At 44.2% G+C, this 21,284-nt stretch overlaps 1 protein-coding gene across 1 annotated transcript in view; it reads right to left on the bottom strand.

Annotated features, from left to right (window-relative positions):
* LOC137383695 (tektin-3-like) overlaps positions 1–20,508 on the bottom strand; it is a 56,144-nt gene extending 35,636 nt beyond the window's left edge. The window contains exons 1-5 of the mRNA XM_068056870.1: positions 20,369–20,508; positions 19,350–20,035; positions 9,928–10,011; positions 5,797–5,867; positions 367–510 (exon numbers count right to left, since the gene is read on the bottom strand). Coding sequence (XP_067912971.1) covers positions 367–510; positions 5,797–5,867; positions 9,928–10,011; positions 19,350–20,021 — 971 coding nt within the window. The 5' untranslated portion in view covers positions 20,022–20,035; positions 20,369–20,508. The remainder of the gene's footprint in view (positions 1–366; positions 511–5,796; positions 5,868–9,927; positions 10,012–19,349; positions 20,036–20,368) is intronic.
* Between the last annotated feature and the right edge of the window lie 776 nt (positions 20,509–21,284).

Genomic DNA, 21,284 nt, shown 5'->3' with positions numbered 1-21,284 from the left:
CAGTGGATACAAAAATGGAGAGAGATGTAAACTGGACGGCGGACTCACTATTACCCAGCTTATACTATAACGCGATATCAAGATCCACCCCATTCCATGTTTTTCCAACTATATCACCAAAAGCAATTTCTAGGATGTGATGCTCTATCTAACCTTATCCTCGGAACAGTTCGCCTACTGGCTTAATGAAATAATTGCAATTCTCGCATCAGCCACCCAGGCAATGATCTATTTGAAAACAACCAATCTAATGAGTTCCATTGTGCATGCAGAATATTCCGATGACCTTAAAGCAACTTTGAATGTTTTAACCTTAGATTTAAAATTTTCAGTGGAGAATCGCGTCGGGCTGAGGCTGGCACTTACGTGGCGTTTACTTGTTCAATTCCACAGTAATAACTAATACCATCGGAGGTGTTCTTCAATTGGTGTGCCTTATCATCAATCCAGTACGCTGCACATTTGTCACACAGATCTCGTTCTAGTTCATGCTGAGCTGCCCTGTTGTTCCTATTTTAACAAAAAAAAGAGCGTTCATATTTGCAAGGTTACTTCACAGAACAGCGCACATGACTCAACCCTTTCCTGTAAAAGAATACTACAGTTCCACTCTCAGTTGTTAAAAAGCTGGTTGACAGGTTTGCTGCGAACTGGTCTTTTGGTTTGATTACTGGAGGGTCATTTTCACAGGTTGTTCTGCTGATTTATGATCAGTATCACAATAAACAAGGAAGCCACTAAGGGGGAGAAAAAAAGGTCGTGCAATGCCAATTAACTATTTCCTTTCTGTGTTTATTTTTGTAAAGGTGGCAAATTAAAGGGTACTAAAGGTTTGGTCCAGGAGGAAAAACTACAGCATTGAAAAATCCCAAATTAATACTTGACATGCCACCCCACCCCCCCACCCCAAAAAAAACACATGAACAGAAGGAAAATACTGGTCATGGCTTCATTATTCTGAACTGAAGGAAAGGCTTGGATTTGATTAATGCCGACTGGTAGTTTTCATGTTTCCAGCCAAAAATAGCAAAAGCCATATGTTCTACTATTCTCATAAAAATCTGCTCATTCACAGTATGGTACAACCTCTTCATTAGTCCAGTTGAAAGATTAAAAATAAAGATTTCGAGCCAATAATGAACAAGATGTTAATGTATTTGGGTGTTTTGCTCTGGCACAAGGCAAAACCAGACGGTAAGTCTCTGCTACATGCATGTCCACGAGATTAGATTGCCATTTCATCGCATACCCTACTCACTCTCTCAAAGATCTGTTAGAAGGACAGCTGCACCAACAATGTTTAGTCACTGACTAGTCAAGGGCTAATAATTAAAGTTCTATACCCAAGGCCTGATTTCAACTTAGGTCACTGGTGGGAGTGAGATAGTAGGGTGCCCTAAAATGACACTGCTGCATTTAGTGCCCTGTTCCCTCTCTGCCTGCTGGCATTTTTTTGGAGGGCGGGGGAAGGGTCCTTGACAAGGCAGCCCAGGTACCTGCTTTAAATTGCATCAGGGTTCCTTTGTACGTCATGGGGCCTCATCTACATACTAAGGCCCCACACTGGTACATGGGGAAATCCTGCATGGTATAAATTGGCTCAGTCGTAGCCGTGTCTGCTCTACTGCACTTAGGATGGCAAAGTGAGGCCAAGGATTTTCAGGGTTGACATTTCTGAAGGATGATATGACACAATTTCCTCACTGGCATTCTCCAAATTTCTGTGCAACTGATCAACCAATGTGCTGGCAGTTGATGGAAATCGTTAATATTGCCAATTAATACTGCCAACTAGCAAACAGCACTGGTTGCCAAACTTGGGTAATGCTGCAGACACAACACCCCCTTCCTGCCACCCAACCCCACGCCGGACCTCACCAAAAAAAATTGGCCAAACATATCAAATAATTAATCTTTCCAAATTCATCACTGTCATCAGATATGTCGACAGATTTGTGGCTTTTTTCAGTCAATTAAATTGACTCATGTGCCTATTTGTTTACTGCCCAGTTTCATGGGGTGCTGAATGCCAAAAAGAAATTGTGTTATGTCTGTTATTTATACTGCTGCAAGCTAGTCAAAATCACCTGGAGATTTGCATTTTTACAACTTTTACAGCAAACTAAGAGGGTCCCAAGCCACCTCCTGAAGAAATGGTTTGAGAAGATTTCCTCTGCTCCCCTCCATACCAACGGTACATTAAGCAACCTGCAAACTTTTTTTTATCAAAATGACTTCCTACATTATTCATCCTTGGCCTGATGCCTTCCTTGGCATAACACTTCAATGGTTCCCAGCTGTGGACCTCTCATATTCCAAATAGCAGTCAATCATTATCAATACTAATCCTCATATTCCTCGATCATGTTCATGACCAGACAAACATTGATCTCATTTTTTAAAAGATGTTAACAGTACATTAATTACTTTATATGGGAATCTATTCTACATGCAATACCCACCATGACATGAGGAAAAGTGCCTTTTTAAGCCATATAGCTCCTCAAGCCTGCTCCACTATTCGATAAAATCATGGCTAACCTTCTACCTCAACTCGTCTTTCCCGCCCTATCCCCTTAACCTTTGATTCCATTAGTGCCCAAAAATCTAATAACCTCAGTCTTGAATATACTCAATGACTGAGCATCCACAATCGTCTGGGGGAGAGGCATTATCAACTTTACATGAACATTCTTGTTTCTAGTTCTTTAATTATGCATGGTATAAATTGGCTCAGTCATAGCAGCATTAGAAGAGGAGCCCCTCCAGTTTTGGACTTGGCAATGTGTTAGTGTAAGGCATTGCTTTGAAGTCATGGACCCAAGTTTCCTTTGTTGACGACCCCTACCATGTATGAGGGCACGGGTTGTTGAGGAGAGGAAAAGGATGTAGAGAACTAATAGAAGTGGGTCTCTACTCCATTTGCCCAGGATGTGCACTTCTGTTGGGCCAGAGAGCGTGTGACGGAATGGGTGGAAGATCATTATAACATATAAATGACGTGGGAGCAGCATTCTGGCCTTTTTTCTGGAAATCCAAGCACACGCAAAACGATTCTCACACTTGAATGGATAGGCCAAAGGAGCACATGATATTCGGGTTGCATTATCATCAAGCTGGCGAGTTGCGGCCACCTAATGGGGTCCCCAGGCAGCTTGCCAGCGAAGAGGAGTCAAAGATCGGGTTGCTGTGATGCCAGCAGCAGCCCTCATGTAAGTCCTTAAAGGAAGAGTAATGGGCAGGATTGGGAGGGTGCAGGCTGGGATTGGGGAGGGTATGCACCAGGATTGGTCAAAGTGGTAGCAACAGTGGGTGGGGGTGGGGAGCAGGGGGTAACACGGTGGCCATTAGCAGCCCAGGTGAAGTTTGGAGGGGCACGTGTGCTCCTCCCTGCTCCACGTTCAGGTAAGTACTTTGTAAACACTTGCCTTGTTGGTTGCAGCAAGCAGCAGATTCTTTATGTACTGCACGGTAATACACATTGAAGGGTGGCAGAAGTTTGAAACTCTCTTCCACGGGTGGCAATTTATAATAGATCAATTGTTAATTTTAAACCTGAGATTAAGAGGTTTTTGTTAACCAAAGGTATTAAGGGATATGGGGTAAAGGTGGGTATATGGAGTTAGGTCGCAGATCAGCCAGCCCTGATCAGAATGGTGTTGCGTCAAGAGCCCTCAAACTCCTGGGTCAGTTCAACTGCACAATTCTTCACTGATCCATGTGCAGAGTTGGGTATGAACGGAGGGTACAGTGAGGAGTGGAAAATTGTCTGTGAGTGAAAGAATTGAATGGAAGAACAGGCTCAAGGGGCTAAATGGTCTTCTCCTGTTCCTGTGTCCCTGTGCTGGCTAGGCCGCATGTAAACCTAGTTGTCCCGAATGCAGCAATTCCAGTTTGTAATAACAGTGCTTCCTGCTGTGCGATCAAACTTCTGGACCAGTATGTTTATTTGTTTAAAACGTTTCTTTGTTGACAGCACCATTGCTGGTGTCGATGGGTCTCGTTTCCCAATTAGATTTCCCCTCTCTGAGGTGGTTGGGAAGTAGAGGAGACCACCCTCTGAAGGGCTCTCAGGCAAGTCAGGCCGCACAAGAGGTGCTCTGCACACAGCTGCCAGTTCCTGCACATCCACATATGAACACAGAGGTGACCAAACCCCCATTTGGCAGGATTAGTGCATAAGGAAACTAATTCTCAAGGTAGGATGTGACAGCAGGCCTGATGGCACAGATATGTGTTTGGGCCCATTTTGCTGGATGGCCTCTCAGGAGCAGCTCAATCACAGCATGTCATTTACACTGTGCTGCAGGAAGGGAAGCAATCCAGGGCGATCGCCAGCCAGCATAGCCTATTTATCCGCACCTGCCAAGAGGCCACAAATCATATCTGAGCCACGGTTACAGCTACCTGGTAATGGAGAAGTGCCTTCGCAGGGCTGGAGTGAGCAGAGGACCATATGCGGAGGTGAGCATCTGCTGTGAGGACAGCTGCTGTTAACATGCACAATAAGACAGGCAACTAGCAGTGACAGAATTGATCAACTGTGGCCTCAGACCTGCAAATGTGGGGTTTTCTTTCCTTTCGCTTTTGTTTGTGATTTCTTAATCCCCATCTATTGCCCCCTTCAGTCTCAGCAAAGACTGCTAATGGGGCATTTGATCTTCTCCCTCACTCTTCGTGACTCTCCCCTTTCCTTGTCCCATCCCTCTATATTTCACTATAACAGTGACTTCACTTCAAAAGAAGTACCTCATTAGCTGTAAAGCGCTTTGGGATGTCCTGAGGTGAAAGGTTAAATATAATTGCAAGTGTTTCTTTTCTTCTTTCACTCACAGACAATTTTCCACTCCTCACTGTACTCTCCATTCCTACCCAACTCTGCACATGGATCAGTGAAGAATTGTGCAACTGAACTGACCCAGGAGTTTGGGGGCTCTTGACGCAACACCATTCTGGTAGTATTAGTACCAATGCTTAATCTTTTGGACATTAGTTGTAGCAGTAGAGGAAAATTAAAATGGGAGTGCCACAACAGGAGAGATTAAATTCTGAAAGTGTTTAGAAAGGCTCTAAATTTTTGAGATGGATACTTCCAACATCGCTGGTAAAGGCATGATGGTCTGAACAGTTGCCTTCAGGGCTTTATTGTTTTATGATTCTATGATCATTGTTCTGCCCCACCCATCATAAAACCTTGCCACCATGTGGGCAGAGTCCTGTTGGGACAGAACTCACTCCCATTTTCCACTATCAGCACTCCCCTGGACGAACACTGTAACAACAAGCAACCAAAAGCAGATAGCTCAAGCTATGGTCTCTCTGATGTAAGCATCATTCCCTGGATGAGAGAGGTGGCAGGCGACATATTCTTGAGTGTCTACCATTGTCATTCATGATCCAACTATTAGGAGATGCGTATGATAATCAAGGGCCAGGGAATACAGTGGAAACAAACATCTGGCCACTATTTGACTCCTCCCTCTAAACGTACAGCTGAGATCAGAAATTATAAATGAAATGCCATAGTACATTTGAGGGTCAATACAGTGAATGGCTCTTGTTTTTTTTTAATATTCTGTGCTGGGATGATCAACATGGATTCAATAGAATTAATCTTCAAATTAAATATCATTAAGTAAATTTTTCTGAATCCTTGCTTACATGTCCACAATTTTCCAATGCATACTCACAGTGTGCAAGGAGTCAGAAAATATACCCTCAAAGTTGATTGTATCCAGTGAGCTTTCATTCAATTCTAAAGTGCAGCTGCAGGATAAAAAAAAAAGCTTTACTTACGCAAGTTGTGCGGTAGCTCTCTCTATGCCTCTTTTCAATCTTTCTTGAATACATTTGATTATTCTCATTTCCTTTGAAGAGATAAAAACACAAATCTTGGCGTAGTTCCTGGTAAAAGTGGCTAACCACTGTGTGGTTACAAAATAATTGGGGCCCGCCTTTTGGTGCACTCTCAGCACAATTTGAGTGAGAGTGAGGCGGACAGGCTCTATGATAGGCTAGGGCCCAGAAACGCCAGGTCCCAGCTTATCCTTGGGAATTTCTGCTTGATCTGGTAAGGGACGTAGACTCTTCCCACCCCTTACAAGGCCAGTGATGCAAAGGGAAGGGAGTAAAGGGCAGAGACTCCCAGTTGCCATGGTCCCACCTGTCAAATGCCGTGTAGCCTAATGAGGTGAAGAATATTGATTTCTAGAACAGTGCAAGTGGACCCCAATGAGAGGGTCCAGGCCAGGGAAGCGGCTTGGACTCCCGAAGAACGGATAAGCATTTAACATTTTTTTAGTTATTACAGGTCCCTTAACAAGGTAGGTAGAATATTTGTTTCTCTGAGGGTGAGAAGAGGGGTACCCACTATCAAAGGCAGCCAGCAGCGGAGTTTCTGCCACTTCTACGCCCCAACCAGGATTTCCCGCCTCCTGAGACTGCCACCAGCAGCTCCTTCTCCACTTGGCACATCCAAATGGTGATGGTGCCATTAGGCCCTGTGTATCCAGTGAAGTTCCCTCCCATTTACCCCACCTCCCAAGACTGCCATATGGAAGGCGATGGTAGGGAACAGAAATAAAGGCCCTGAGTTTCCCCAGTGGAAGGAGAGGAACCTGCAGCAGCCTCCTTTCTCCAAGTCGGACACAGCACTTACCTGCTGAAGGCATCACTTTCTGTCGAGGCCCTCATAGCTATCTTAATCCCAATGTTCGGGGTGCATCTGTCCCTTTAAAGGTCCCTCGCTGCCTCTTCTGGTGATGCAGCAGCATCCCCACTGCAGCAGCCTCGGAGTTTCTTTAGTTGCACTGGGGGGCTTTCCACATGTTGGCAGGACCCACTGTGCACATGGAATGAACCCTGACCCAGGAAAATGGGCGGGGACCGGGGCCAATTCAGAGGGGTTGGGGGTGGGGGAGGAGATGGGTGGCAAAGTCCTGCGCTGCCAGAATTCTGTCCCAAAAGGAGGAGAATTCCCCACATTCAGGGTGAGTTTGATCTTGAGCAGTAGCACAAAACTGGCCACAGTGACGTGGCAGTCCATTTCGCGAACTGCCCGATCTTCTCCACTACCACAACAAGCATCAAAGGTATGAGATTTTAATCCACAAACTCCAGGGAATGAACTGTGACCTTTCTTGGAGGTTCCTCTTTATAAAATAACATATCATAGCAGGTGTAAACAAGTACTGTGCCATAAAGTAGGTTGGATTCCTGATTTCTTACACATCTGAGTTCCTATACATGCCAAGTGTCCATGCTTGATATAAACAATCAGTGTTCAGACCATCTGAGTTTGCTGATGAAAATCAGCATGCCCTCAGCTTCATCCTTTGACATCGACCCTGGACCCTTATCTGATGCTGTGGCTATGCTGCTCTGGAACTCGGCTGCATGTAGAAATTTCCAAGATCAAGAATTCCCATTCATAACATATCCAAGTCCAATGCTGAGTAAGCAGTGTAATCATGAACTCGCCAAAACTCTGCTGTCTCCCTCGTAACTCACACCAAGTCCTGTTCACCCATCACCTCTGTGCTCACTAACCTACATCAGCTCCTGGTCCAGCTATATCTCGCCCCTCACTATCACTCTTCAGGCCTATAAACTTCTGCAATCTCAGCACTGCTCTAATTCTGTCCTTTTTCATATCCCCAATTTTCATCACTCCACCTGTGGCAGCTATCCCACAGGTGCCTAGGCACTAAAGCTCTGGAATTTCCTCCCTAAACCTCTCTGTTTCTAGCTCTCTCTTTTCCTTTAAGACGCTCCTGAATACATATCTCTTTGACCAAGCTTTTGGTCACCTGTTCTAATAGTCTTTGGCTCAGTGTCAAATTTTGTCTGATAACGCCGCTGTGAAGTGCCTTGGCACATTTTACTACATTGAAGGTGCCATATAAAAGCAAGTTGTTGTTGTTGAAAGCAGTACCCATTTCACACAGATTACAGTATCTTGAAACTGCACCATGTCTGCAAAGGTACACTGACTCTGCTACAATGCCTGATATATATGGACATTAGAGAAAATAAAACACACACACGGGACTCATCAACATTCCAATATGATGCTTTCTTCTTAATGGTGGTGCTGTGGATGATAAATGGAAATTAAATCTGAGGGGAGAGAAAATCCCAGCAATAACCATTAACACACATCCTCATTATGTAACACATGGGAGTCTCCGCAACAATTTCCCAACAGTTCACTTCACAGACTACTTTTTTACTGGATGTTACAGCCCACTGCATTGACCTGGCTTTAAAACTCAGTATGACTTTCAGGTCACCTCAGTTAGTTTGAAACTCTCCAAAGCCAACGTTCAACATTATCAATCGGAACTAAAAATCAAAGCCAAAGTTTTGAAAGGAATGCTGCAGGCATAACCAGTCTTCCCAAGCCTGTGTGTAAGAGCTGCAGTGGTCCAGCAGAGCAGCTTTTCACTTCACACGTGCAACAGGATTCAGTCCCAGTTTTACAAACACTCCACTGGTATCAGGCTATCCGTGAGCAAAGCAGAGGAAAATGAACATTTGCTGATAAATTCACATTGGTCACAATGAATATGACTGAGCTACAAGGTGTTTATACTAGCTAATGGGTTCAGGTGACATTTATAACTGCTCAGGCAGTTTACATCATTGAAATGCAACCTGCACTAATAGGATAGTTAATGATGAGTTAAAGCCATGATTCTCAAGGCTCCGATAATCTCTGACTCATCTATATTACTCAGACCCCTTGATTATATTACTGCATCATATGTCACTACTAACTATTCATTATTACCTCCTGCTACATAACCGTCTGACACATAGGGCTGGATTTTACCGTAGGCGGACAGGAATTCGCCACTGACGTAAAAGTCGGTGGCGAACCTGCTTCCGCCTAGCCTGGGGATCTGACCCACATTTTATGGGTCCCTGGGCTTTAATTATCCCGAGGCGGGATTTCCACCCGCTTGAGGGAGGAGGTCCCACCTCAGTGAGCTGCCGGCCAATCAGCAGGCTGGCAGCTCTTAGCCCCAGCAGTGCCACTGGCAGCAGTGACCACTGCTGGGACTGCAGCCCAGTCGACACCATGGAGCCAGGACTTCAGGTAAGTTGGGCTTGCCTCACCGGTGGGGGTGGCGGGGCGTGGTGGTGATTGGTTGTGGCGGCAAGGCAAGGGTGGTTGTTTGTGGGGGGTGGTGGGGTGGGCGTCTTGGGTCCCAGGGGTGGGTAGGGAGGTGGGGATGGCCCTCAAACGGGCACCAGGTGCCCGACAGCCATGGCAAACCCCCCCCCACCCCCCCGGCATGCAGAAAGGCCGGCAGCTATTGCTGGGAGGCCTTTCACATCCCTAGCACACCCGCTTGCCACGGGCAAATACCCGTGGAGGCAGGCGAGGGCCATTAAGTGGCCACTTAAGGCCTTGATTGGCCTCGGGCGGGCGGGCCATTTTCCCCACCTGTCCAACTGCCGTAAAGTTGGCCGGAGGCGAGAGCGGGGCGGGAAGGCCTCCCGGAGCCTCCTGCTCAATTTTATGCCGCCCCCACGCCACCATCTGACCTGATGGGGCGGCGTAAAATTCAGCCCATACACCTGTGAGAAGGCTAGAATTTATCAAGTAAAGATGTCCATTTCCTAAAATACTTTCATTTGATTAAACAAGTAAGCAGCATTTAAATTTTACCAGCTCTTTGGCCTACATTCTGGTGCAGACAGCGGCAGTGAAATATGGGGTTCAAACTCAATCACTGAGTTATCGATAAAGCTTTGCAGCAACAGACTATGCATGAGATGGTGTTGCTTATTGGAACCATGTGAACAATAGAGACTTTCTATCCACTGGTGAAACTTGGATAATGCTGCAACTGTCGATAGACAGTCTTTCCAGATTTGAGTTTGTCATTGTGTGCAGTGGTATCTCTGTGTGTAACTCACCTCAAGTAGCTGTGTCTCCACCTCATCATGGACTAGATCGATGCCTATCCTCTTTTCACGATGGTATAAACATTCTTGAACCATCTGAAACAAGCAAAAAAGCAATTACACAAACAAAATCTTTGTATTCACGTTACACTTCTAGAGCATTATATTTACGGGCTTGTTTTAAAACAATAGACAACATTGTAGGAGAATAGCAGAAACTTTAAGAGGATGATCAGAGTAGAGTGGGTATGGAATAGTAAGCATGATGTCAATAGTTTTACTGATAACATCACTTTTACTTGTCCATTTGGAAGTTTATGCAGTCACAAGGTGGGAGAACTGCACATGGGCTTCAGTTGACAATATATGGGAGTACTTTATTAGCTGTGGAATGCTTTGGGATATTCTGAGAACTGCCCTATATATAAATGCAAGCCCATTCTTTCCAGAAAATCTATAGTTACAAGACTCAGGGCAAATCCAATGGGCTGAAAATTGGTGTGCGTCATCTTTTGGAACCAGGCAGGTTGCGAATTGGAGGTAGACAGCATGCAAATTTGGTGCTGCCTCCTCATTTACCTGATGTTAGCGTTAGGTTGAGCAGCTCCCACACTCCTGACTGCTGCAGTGCTCAGCAGGGAGCCAAGCAATGTGTGCTAATTGCATGTGATGCAGCCAGCCTTCTGTTCTTAAAGGCAGTCTGTCCCTCTTAAAAGGAAGTTGCACTGACTTATAGGAGGCTACTGCTGAATATTGTTGCTGTAATTGTAAACAAGGAAAATGGAACACCAGAGCAGGGAGAGGGCTCCAGGGTCACAGGTAGGGTACTGGATGCTTTAGTGGTGGAGTTGACAAGAGGCGAGATGCCATGGTTCCACGGGGGCTTGGAGACATGCAAGGAACACACTCAGAAAGCAATGGGAGCAGGTGGCCAGGGAGGTCAGTTCCTGGCGTCTGGATCCCAGGACCTGGCAGCAATGTGACAAGAATTCTAATGACCTTATGTGGGTGGTCAAGGTCAATGAATGCATCTTCACATAAAATCTCCTACCTACCACTCCACCAGCCTCTCATGATGCTCAATGCACAACACGCCCATCACTCAGCCATCAACAGTCCGTGGCACTCAAGAATCACACCTAACATCCAGACACTCCACCTCAACCTCACACACATTTCAATGCTGCTAAACTCACACCCAGCTCTTGCTGCCTCCCCATACCTCCAGCTATTCAGCTGTGGCAGGCACATCACCCAAACACATTGCAACACAATCATTAACATTCTTCCCTCTCCCTTGCAGGACATGGTGGCAGAAAATAGAAGGGGGCAGAGCAGAACCAAAGGGAGACACCTGCATCTCCTGAGCCCGAAGGAGGAGGTGGTTCTCCCATCACGAGGCTGGCTGCGACAGAGCCCATGGCTTCCAGACACCCAAGAACTGTCACCTGCCCAGCCACAGCAGCCCTAGGAGTAGAAGAGAGAGCAACATCACACCACTGATGGAGAGACCCCCAGTATTTGATCTGAAACTCTCAGCCACCAATTGAGAAAGTTTATTTTTATTCATTTGTGGGTGTCACTGGCTAGGACAGCATTTATTGCCCATCCCTAATTGCCCTTGAGAAGGTGGTGGTGAACTGCCTTCTTGAACCGCTGCAGTCCATGTGGTGGGAGGGAGTTCCAGGATTTTGGCCCAGAGACATTGCAGGGACAGCGATATAGTTCCAAGTTAGGATGGGTTGTGACTTGGAGGGGAACTTACAGGTGGTGGTGTTCCCATGTGTCTGCTGCCCTTGTTCTTCTAGGTGGTAGAGATCGCGGGTTTGGAAGGTGCTGTCGAAGGAGCCCTACTGAGTTGTTGCTGTGCATCTTGTAGATGGTACACACTGCTGCCACTGTGCGCCGGTGGTAGAGGCAGTGAATGTTAAAGGTGGTGGATGAGGTGCCAATCAAATGGGCTGCTTTGTCCTGGATGGTGAAGAGCTTTTTAATTGTTGTTGGAGCTGCACTCATTCAGACAAGTGGAGCGTATTCCATCGCACCATCGTAGATGGTGGACGGGCTTTGGGGCGTCAAGAGGTGAGTTACTCACTACAAGATTTCTAGCCTCTGACCTGCTTCTTGTAGCCACAGTATTTGAATGGTTGGTCCAGTTAAGTTACTGGTCAGTGGTGCCCCCCAGGATGTTGATGGTGGGGAATTCACCACTGGTAATGCCATTGTATGTCAAGGGGAGATGGTTAGATTCTCTCTTGTTGGAGATGGTCATTGCCTGGCATTTGTGTGGTGCGAATGTTACTTGCCACTTATCAGTCCAAGCCTGGATATTGTCCAGGTCTTGCTGCATGCGGGCATGGATAGCCTTAGTATCTGAGAAGTTGCGAATGGTACTGAACACTGGCAATCACCAGCAAATATCCTTACTTCTGACCTTATGATGGAAGGAAGGTCATTGTTGAAGCAGCTGAAGATGGGTGAGCCTAGGACACTACCCTGAGGAACTCCTGCTCTGATGTCTTGGAGCTGAGATGATTGGCTTTCAACAGCCATAACCATCTTGCTTTGTGCTCAGTATGACTCCAACCAGTGGAGGGTTTTCCCCTTGATTCCCATTGACTTAAATTTTGTCAAGGCTCCTTAATGCCACACTCAGTCAACTGCTGTCTTGATGTCAAGGGCAGCCACTCTCACTTCACCTCACCTCCGGAATTCAGCTCTTTTGCCCATGTTTGGACCAAGGCTGTAATGAGGTTTGGAGTTGAGTGGCCCTGGCGAAACCCAAACTGAGCGTCAGTACTGTCAATGACTTTGCTGATGATCGAGAGTAGACTGTTGGGGAGGTAATTGGCTGGATCGGATTTGTCCTGCTTTTTGTGGACAGGATATACCTGGGCAATTTTCCATATTGTGTGGTAGCTGTTAGTGTTACAGCTGTGCGGGAACAGCTTGGCTAGGGGTGCAGCTAGTTCCAGAGCACAAGTCTTCAGTTGGGATAAAAGCAAAATACTGCAGATGCTGGAAATCTGAAATGAAAACAGAAAGTGCTGGAAATACTCAGCAGGTCTGGAAGCATCAATGGAGAGAGAAGCAGAGTTAACGTTTCAGGTCAGTGACCTTCCATCAGATGAAAGGTCACTGACTGAAACATTAACACTTCAGCTGGGATGTTGTCAGGGCCCATAGCCTTTGCTGTATCCAGTGCCTTCAGCCGTTTCTTGATATCACATGTAGTGAATTGAATTGGCTGAAGACTGGTATCTGTGATGCTAGGGACCTCAGGAGGATGCCGAGATGGATCATGGTTGCACATTTTTCCGCCTTGACTTTTGCACTGATGAACTGGGCTCCCCATCATTGAGGATGGTGATGTTTGTGGGGCCTCCTTCTCTGGTTAGTTGTTACTTCCCCATCAGTCTACTCTCAAATCATCAGCAAAGTGATGGAAGATGTCATTGACGTAGTCTGTGTAAGTGCCACTTGATAAAATGATAAAACTGACACCAAAACACAAAGAGAAAATATTCATAATATTATCTGTAAATAATACCCATTTTAATGCATTATATTTTTGTCGAACATCAAATATCTTGGAGAATTTTGAAGCTCATGAAATCGAGGTACTTAGTTAAAGACTAGAAAATCTGAGGCTAAGTGGTAGATGTCCTATGATGTCGAAGGAGGCTTGGGAGGAAATTTGTTGCACCGACTGTCTTCATGAAAGATTCATTAAGCACTGATGAGGTTCTAAAGATTGAAAATAATAAAACATAGTGGGGACAGATTTTCAAGTTCACTGTCTCGGTGGTAATTGATGGGGCAGATCACATGCTCTTCACAGAAACTGCCTGATTGTTATTCCCATATCAATGGAATGAAAATCAGTGAAGGCCATGTGTTCTGCCCAAGCAGATTACCAATCAGACAGTGGATGAAGATCTACCTAAAGTACTTATGTTTAAAAGGATGACATATCTGACCTGAACAGCATTTCAGACTCAGGCCAAGCATCAATAACAGCTAAAACAATGAAAACTATTCTAAGAAGGAGCTGGTCAATGTAGAACAAAAGGCAACCTAAATTACATCCTTGGAAAACTGAAAGGGTTAACACATGAATTCTGTAAAGTTGAGACTCAGGCAAAGGAATTATACGTTCTACAAACACACATGCTAGCTATAACTAAAATCTGTCAAATTGTGGCCAATAGGACTGATTTATATGCTATGGGTCTTGTAAATAAGCAAGGACATCTTGTAAGGCAATTTATATCAAGGCCCCTGTCACTATAACGTAGCTGCCAGCAGTAAAGCATGGAGTGTAGCACACAACAGGCATCCTGTCCTTCATTAAACTAATTGATACTTTGTAATTACAGTTTCTGATAAATGCCTGACTATTTGAATTTCACCTTGTATAGAGGCCATATGACCAAATTAGTCATCTTGGATTGGTTACTACTGGTCCTGTCTCTTAAGTGGGATTTGCTTGGTAAAAATAAAGATGTAGAAGGTCATGCTTTGTCCACCCCTAGATCAGAAGGTTTCTAGAAAGGCAAGAAAAGTATGAAGAATAACTGTTTAAACACTAATCAAGTGTCTAACTGAACAGAAATGAAATGTGTAGGACTATAACTTGCCTCACACACAGCAGACAACATATTAGAAAATCACAAGTCCATCTTTTGACATTAATGCATCTGTGGTTTTCTGATAAGATGCTGCTGCATTCACAGCCCTGCTTATGATGCAGGGCCTCAGAATTTTCAACCCATAAAATGCATCATTGCTGTTAGCTAATACCTTAAGTCTCTGATTCCATACGGTAAATTAATTGTATAATAAGACAGAGTTGGAGAGGGAGTTCCAGAGATTAGGGCCCAGCTACAGGTGATATACTCCAACAAGTTACATCTGTCTGTGTGATTTATAATCTATCAGTGATAATAGTCTTCACTTAAATGCTGTAAACTCAGTGTCTAACTTAATGTTTAACTAAATGTGTGATATAAGCCCAATGCAATGTCAGCTTCACTCAGTGGTACCATTCACATCTGTGTCAGAATGTTGTGGTATTGTGCACCACTGCAGGACTTTAGCACATAATTTAGGCTGACACTTTGTGAATTCGTCCAGGTGAGATGCCAAAGCTAGGTCCTATCTGTCTGCTCAGATGGACTTAAAAGATCCTGGGCAATGAACCACGCATCTCATCTTCCTACTTGGCATTTTAAAATGTTGGTGTGCTGTCTGCATTGCTATTAATCGCTGTGGGCTAATCGCACATTGCGATCCCTGTGCCCATTTTTGGGTGCTATTGAATTTGACCTGCATCAAGTCTGAAATCTGGTTTCAGTCGGTCAGGAGAGCGGGGGCGAGACCAATCCTCTCTCAGGAAGTGTCAGACAGTAAAAGCTTTTAAGAAGAGGCTGAGTTTCTCAATCTTAACAGGATTTTTATTTTTAACCAATAGAGGCCTGGTTTCCTGGCAGTTAAAAGGAGAGAAGGGCCAAATCCATGAGGTAAATACATTTACAGCACTGCTTATGGGCCAGGGGGAACAGGAGTTTTTTTTCCAGATCCAACATGCTGTTACACACCCAGTGATTAGCCCACCCCAACCCAGTGATTGTCGAATCTCCACCTCGATCTCCAACTCTCCCCATCTTCGACTAAACCCCTCACCCCCACCATTCACCACTACTCTCTGCTTCCTGTCCCTCTCCAATTTCGTATTCATGTTGCTACTGCACTGTTAATCCCGTGGGTTTCAATTTTGCAAACAACTCTATCATATGACACTTTAGTGAACAACTTTTGAAAGTCCAGATACACAGCATACACTACCTTCATCAACCCTCTCAATCAAAGGACTCAATTGCATTTGACAGACAGAATTTACCTATAACAAACCCATGGTTTTTCCAAGAGACAATTAATTTTGTCCCAGATTATGATCTCTAGAAGCTTCCCACCACCAGAATTAGGCTGACTAGCCTGCAGTTACCAAGTTTATCCTTCAACCCTCCATTCCTCTAGCACCACTCCTGCATCCAATGAGGATTGAGAGATTGTGGCCAAAACCTCCACTAGTCCCATCCTTACTCTCTTCAGCAACCTAGGATACATACCAAAAATAGTCAGGAACCAAGGGGCTAATGAGAGTAAGGAACTTAAAGTAATTAAGTACTCGAAAAACTAGCTGTGAGGAGGATACAAAGAGACTGTAAAGGATATAGGCAGGTTAACTGATTAGATTAGATTAGAGATACAGCACTGAAACAGGCCCTTCGGCCCACCGAGTCTGTGCCGAACATCAACCACCCATTTATACTAATCCTACACTAATCCCATATTCCTACCAAACATCCCCACCTGTCCCTATATTTCCCTACCACCTACCTATACTAGTGACAATTTATAATGGCCAATTTACCTATCAACCTGCAAGTCTTTTGGCTTGTGGGAGGAAACCGGAGCACCCGGAGAAAACCCACGCAGACACAGGGAGAACTTGCAAACTCCACACAGGCAGTAACCGGAATCGAACCTGGGTCCCTGGAGCTGTGAGGCTGCGGTGCTAACCACTGCGCCACTGAGTGTGCAATAAAGTGGTAGATGGAGTATGTGGAGAAATGTGAGATTATTCACTTTGGTAGGAAGAATAGAAAAGCAGAATATTATTAAATGGTGAGAAGCTTTTAAATATTGATGTTCAGATAGATTTGGGGGTCCTCGTACAAGAAACACAGAAAGTTAGTGTGCAGGTATGGCAAACAATTAGGAAGGCAAATGGCATGTTGGCCTCTATTGCAAAGGGGCTGGAGTACAAGAGTAAGGAAGGCTTGATATAACTGTGTAGCACTTTGGTGAGACCACATCTGGAGTATGGCGTACAATTTTGGTCTCCTTTTCTAAGGAAGGATATATTTGCATTGGAGGCAGTACAGCAAAGATTGGTTACTTGGATGAAAGGATTGTCCTATGATGAGTGGTTGAGTAGATTTGACCTATATTCTCTGGAATTTAAAAAAAATGAGAGGTGATGTCATTGAAACTTATAAGATTCTCAGGGGACTTGACAGGATAGATGCTGAGAGGTTGTTTCCCCTGGCTGGACAGTCTAGCACTAAAGGACATAGTCTCAGGAGGCCAGTCATTTAAGATTGAGATGAGGAGGAATTTAGCACTAATACAAAAGCAAAATATTGCAGATGCTGGAAATCTGAAAAAAAGAACAGAAAATGCTGGAAACACCCAGCAGGTCAGGCAGAATCTGTGGAGAGAAAAACAGAGTTTACGTTTCAGGCCTATGTGACCTTTCATCAACCTGAAACATTAACTGTCTCCACAGATTCTCTCCACAGATGCTGCCTGACCTGCCGAATATTTCCAGTATTTTCTGTTTTTGTATGAGGAGGAATTTCTTCACTCAGAGGGTTGTGAATCTTTGAAATTCTCTATCCCAGAGGGCGGTGGATGCTTAGTCGTTGAGTTTATTCAAGGTTACAATAGATAGATTTTTGGTCTCTAGAGGAATCAAGGGATATAGGGATCGAGTAGGGAAGCGGAATTGATGCCAAAGATCAGCCATGATCTTCTTGAATGGTAAAGCAGGCTCCAGGTGCCCTATGGTCTACTCCTGCTCCTATTTCTTATGATGTTATGTTCTTATCCCATCTAAACTAGGTAACTTTTCTACTTTGAGTGCTGCCAGCTGTGTAAATACCTCTTTTTTTTTTACCCTATCCAGTTTCTCTGCCCCCTCATCCTTTACTGTGATATTGGCAACATCCTTTTCTTTTGTGAAGACAGATGAAAAGTACTCAGATAGTACCTCAGCCATGCTCTCCTCCTCCACAAGATTACCTTTGTGGTGCCTCATTAGCCCCATCCTTCTTTCAACTATCCTTTTCTCTTTTGTATTTATAAAATAGATTAATGTTGCCTATTATATTCCGCAGTAATGTTTTCTTATACATTGTCTTTACCCCTCTTATTATCTTTTTCAGTTCTCTTCTGGATTTTCTCAATTCTGCTTGATTCTCTTGTGCATTATGAACTTGACATTTATCATAAGTTTACTTTTACAGCTTCATTTTTATCTCCGTTTCTATAGTCATCTCAGGAGCTCTAGCTTTGGTTGCCTTTCCTTTCCCCCTCATAGGAATGTGTTTAATCTGTACCCAAACTACCTCATATTTGATGGCCTTCCATTGCCCAGTTACTATTTTGCCTGCCAATCTTTGGTTCCAATCCACCTGGGTCAGATCTTTTTTCAACGTCAATGAAATTAGCCTTCTTCGAGTTGAGTATCTTCACTTTTGATTGTTCCTTATCCCTTTCCATAACTGCTCAAAACCTAATGATATTGTAAACACTATTTCTCAAGTGCTCTGCCACTAAAACATGCTTCACTTGGCCCACTTCATACCCCAGACTTTTTTAGTTTGTTACTTAAAAAAAAAATCGTAATTCATTTTCTGTCCAATGTTCTCTCTTGAATTAACATAACAGCTAAACAACATCCTAATTTAGTGACCAAGGAGGGAAAAGTCATGTGTATCCTATACAAGAGAAAGTGCACTGGATATCCCTCTGGTATTATTCTGTTTGCGATACTTTTAGTTTTGATATGTAACAATCCTTCACTCAGACGATAATGAAGTAGCCAAAATTTATGAACATACACAATTTCACATATATGTACATGAAAATAGGTCAAACCTAATCTTCCCCACGAAAGGCATATAAAAATGTGCTTACCAAAAAACCCTCTGATTCTTCAGATTATTTTAGTTCATTATTCAATAAGGAAAATAATCATAATACAAAAGCAAAATACAGTGGATGCTGGAAATCTGAAACAGAAACAGAAAATGCTGGAAATACTCGGCAGGTCAGGCAGCATCTGTGTAGCGAAAAACAGAGTTAATGTTTCAGGTCTGTGTGACCTTTCGTCAAGCTGAAATATTAATTCTGTTTTTCTCTACACAGATGCTGCCTGACCTGTCGAGTATTTCCAGCATTTTCTGTTTTTGTGTAAAAGAATCATGTTATCTACAGAATAATGAACAGCTGGGAAACTGTGAGTAGGTGATAATCCAAAAGGGTTCAGATTGTATGATCAACTGGAAAACAAAACTCAAAGCTGTTTAAATCAATATCTGAAGTTGGAAATAAGATCATTTAATCACCTCAAGCTACAGTTTTTAAAAAATATATCCAGACTTAAAACTGTCCTACAAAATTAAATTTACTTTATTTTAAAACACAATAGTCAGGTTCAGTTTTCTGCCAAAAGTGGGTATCGGTGATTGTGTGTTCCATGCTATTGGTGCGTATTAGTATTTATACTGAAGAATTATGGCTGTGGTGTCATTGCTGTACATTTATCAAGAAACAAGCTACATCTGATATGGTATCTCTCTGACCTGTAGATGTGCATCTGTCTCTTCCAGTGCTTTCTCCAGTCTTTTCTTAACTTGACCGAGAGCATGAGTCTCCATGATCATTTGGTCAAGCTCATGATCGAGCTCTGCTTTCCAGAAGCTAATGTCCTGCACCCTCTCTCCAATGTTGTTGCTGGTGTCATTCTGTATTTTCCTTGTCAGCTGAGCCTTGTCCTGGATAAGCCTTGAGGTGTCCTCCCTGAGCTTCTCAGCATTATGCCTGGAACAATCAGATTGCTTGTAGTTGTTGTGGTTGGACTCCACCCATTCACCTGGGGTGTATCTGCTGAAAAGGGCTATACGATTAGAAGTTCCCGGGGCGCATGGATCCATCGAAGGGCATGGATCTATCACAGAGCAAGGATTCACTACAGGGCAGTTTATTGGTAGTCGTGGAGTTATTGCCGGGCATGAATGCATCACGGGATACGAAGGCACGGGGCAGTTGATGATGGGACCCCCACTCACAGTTGAGCACGAGGTCATTGGTGGATACGATGTCATCACAGGGTACTGCCTCCCACACAAATTCCTAGTATAAGGTGCAAGGGTGGTGTTGACGCCTGCAACCTTGTAATACGTGCTCGGTCTCCATGGCAAGTTGACACTACTGCACCTTGTTTCCACATCTGCTGTACAACATCTGCCATACATGGTGGCTACAGTTCCTATAAAATAAATGGTATCCTATTAGCTTGGGACTGTGATAAATAGCTATTTCTGCAGATCCAAGACAAATTAAGGCAACTAAGCCTTGAAATTTAAAAAAAAGAGAGAAAGGATACTATCAACGTCAAAGTACAAAACGCTATGCAATATCTGGCCAACCCAACTAAAGGTTAGTGCAACAGATCCTGACAACATTTAATTATAGTAATGACATAATATGGTTATCATAAAACTTTCTTACGACGCATTATGACATACGCAACATCATAAAGCTGGCTATTAAAAAGCAGCTCATCATGAAGCTCTCTAAATAACCAACACGTATTACTGACATCATTCTTGCAATTAGCCAAGATCCAGTATTTAAAACGGCGCCAGGTCTGGTCTATAGGACGCCTGATGTGAACTGCACCTATCGTAGGTTTTTTAAAATATATATCATTATCACATTACAAACAGAAAAGGGGGCGTCCATGCCTCATAGCGAAGCACTTCCGAGTTAACGGGCTTATTCTAACCCCATGAGCTCACACGTAGAAGTAAACGGGAGCGCTGCTGCATCGTTTCTCTTTTATCCCAGTTTAGATAGAATAGCTGGGCTGATGCTTGCGCCTGTGCTGTGCATCTGTCTGTTTGCCTACTCAAAGCAGATGTGCTCGGGATCGCGGGAGCATGCGGTTGCTATGGACGCTGCAACATCCCGGACCTTAGCAACTGGAGGCAGCAGCTGGCGCAAAGGTTGGGGGAGGTAGGGGAGAGAGCCAAGCCGAATAAAAAGAGGCTTAGCAGATTCCCTACTCGAGTCAGGGGTCCAGCTCACGCCCCCATTGTTGACGCCTGCTGCTGTTGCTTGCAGCCTATGAGAGATGACTCGAATGTAATGATTGATGTAAAGGGGGGGAAATGCACGTCATTTAACCAGACATTAAATCTCCATCTTCAATCAGGAGCTTTTTAAAAGGGGTGCTATTAGATCAGCAGCTAACATTTCAGACCCTGAAGCAATGTTCCCAGTGCTCACTTTTCTACCAAAGTTCCTCTTATTTTCTGAATTTTGACCTTCTCCCCACTAATAAGATGGAGAGGAAATCACAAAAAAAAACAATCTACCGTTTCTTCATGCTTGAGGTGCTTCTCTGTTTATCTCTTGCTTCCACCCCAATCCAACCTGACTGCCATCTCTCCCCTCCTCAATCTGCTTTTGTCAGTGGCTGCTGATCTCACAGTGCAATTCAGAGTTCAAGCTAA

This window comes from Heterodontus francisci, chromosome 24 (genome assembly GCF_036365525.1).
Source record: "Heterodontus francisci isolate sHetFra1 chromosome 24, sHetFra1.hap1, whole genome shotgun sequence".
Classification (NCBI taxonomy): Eukaryota; Metazoa; Chordata; class Chondrichthyes; order Heterodontiformes; family Heterodontidae; genus Heterodontus; species Heterodontus francisci.
This window is presented reverse-complemented; position numbering and strand designations above follow the sequence as displayed.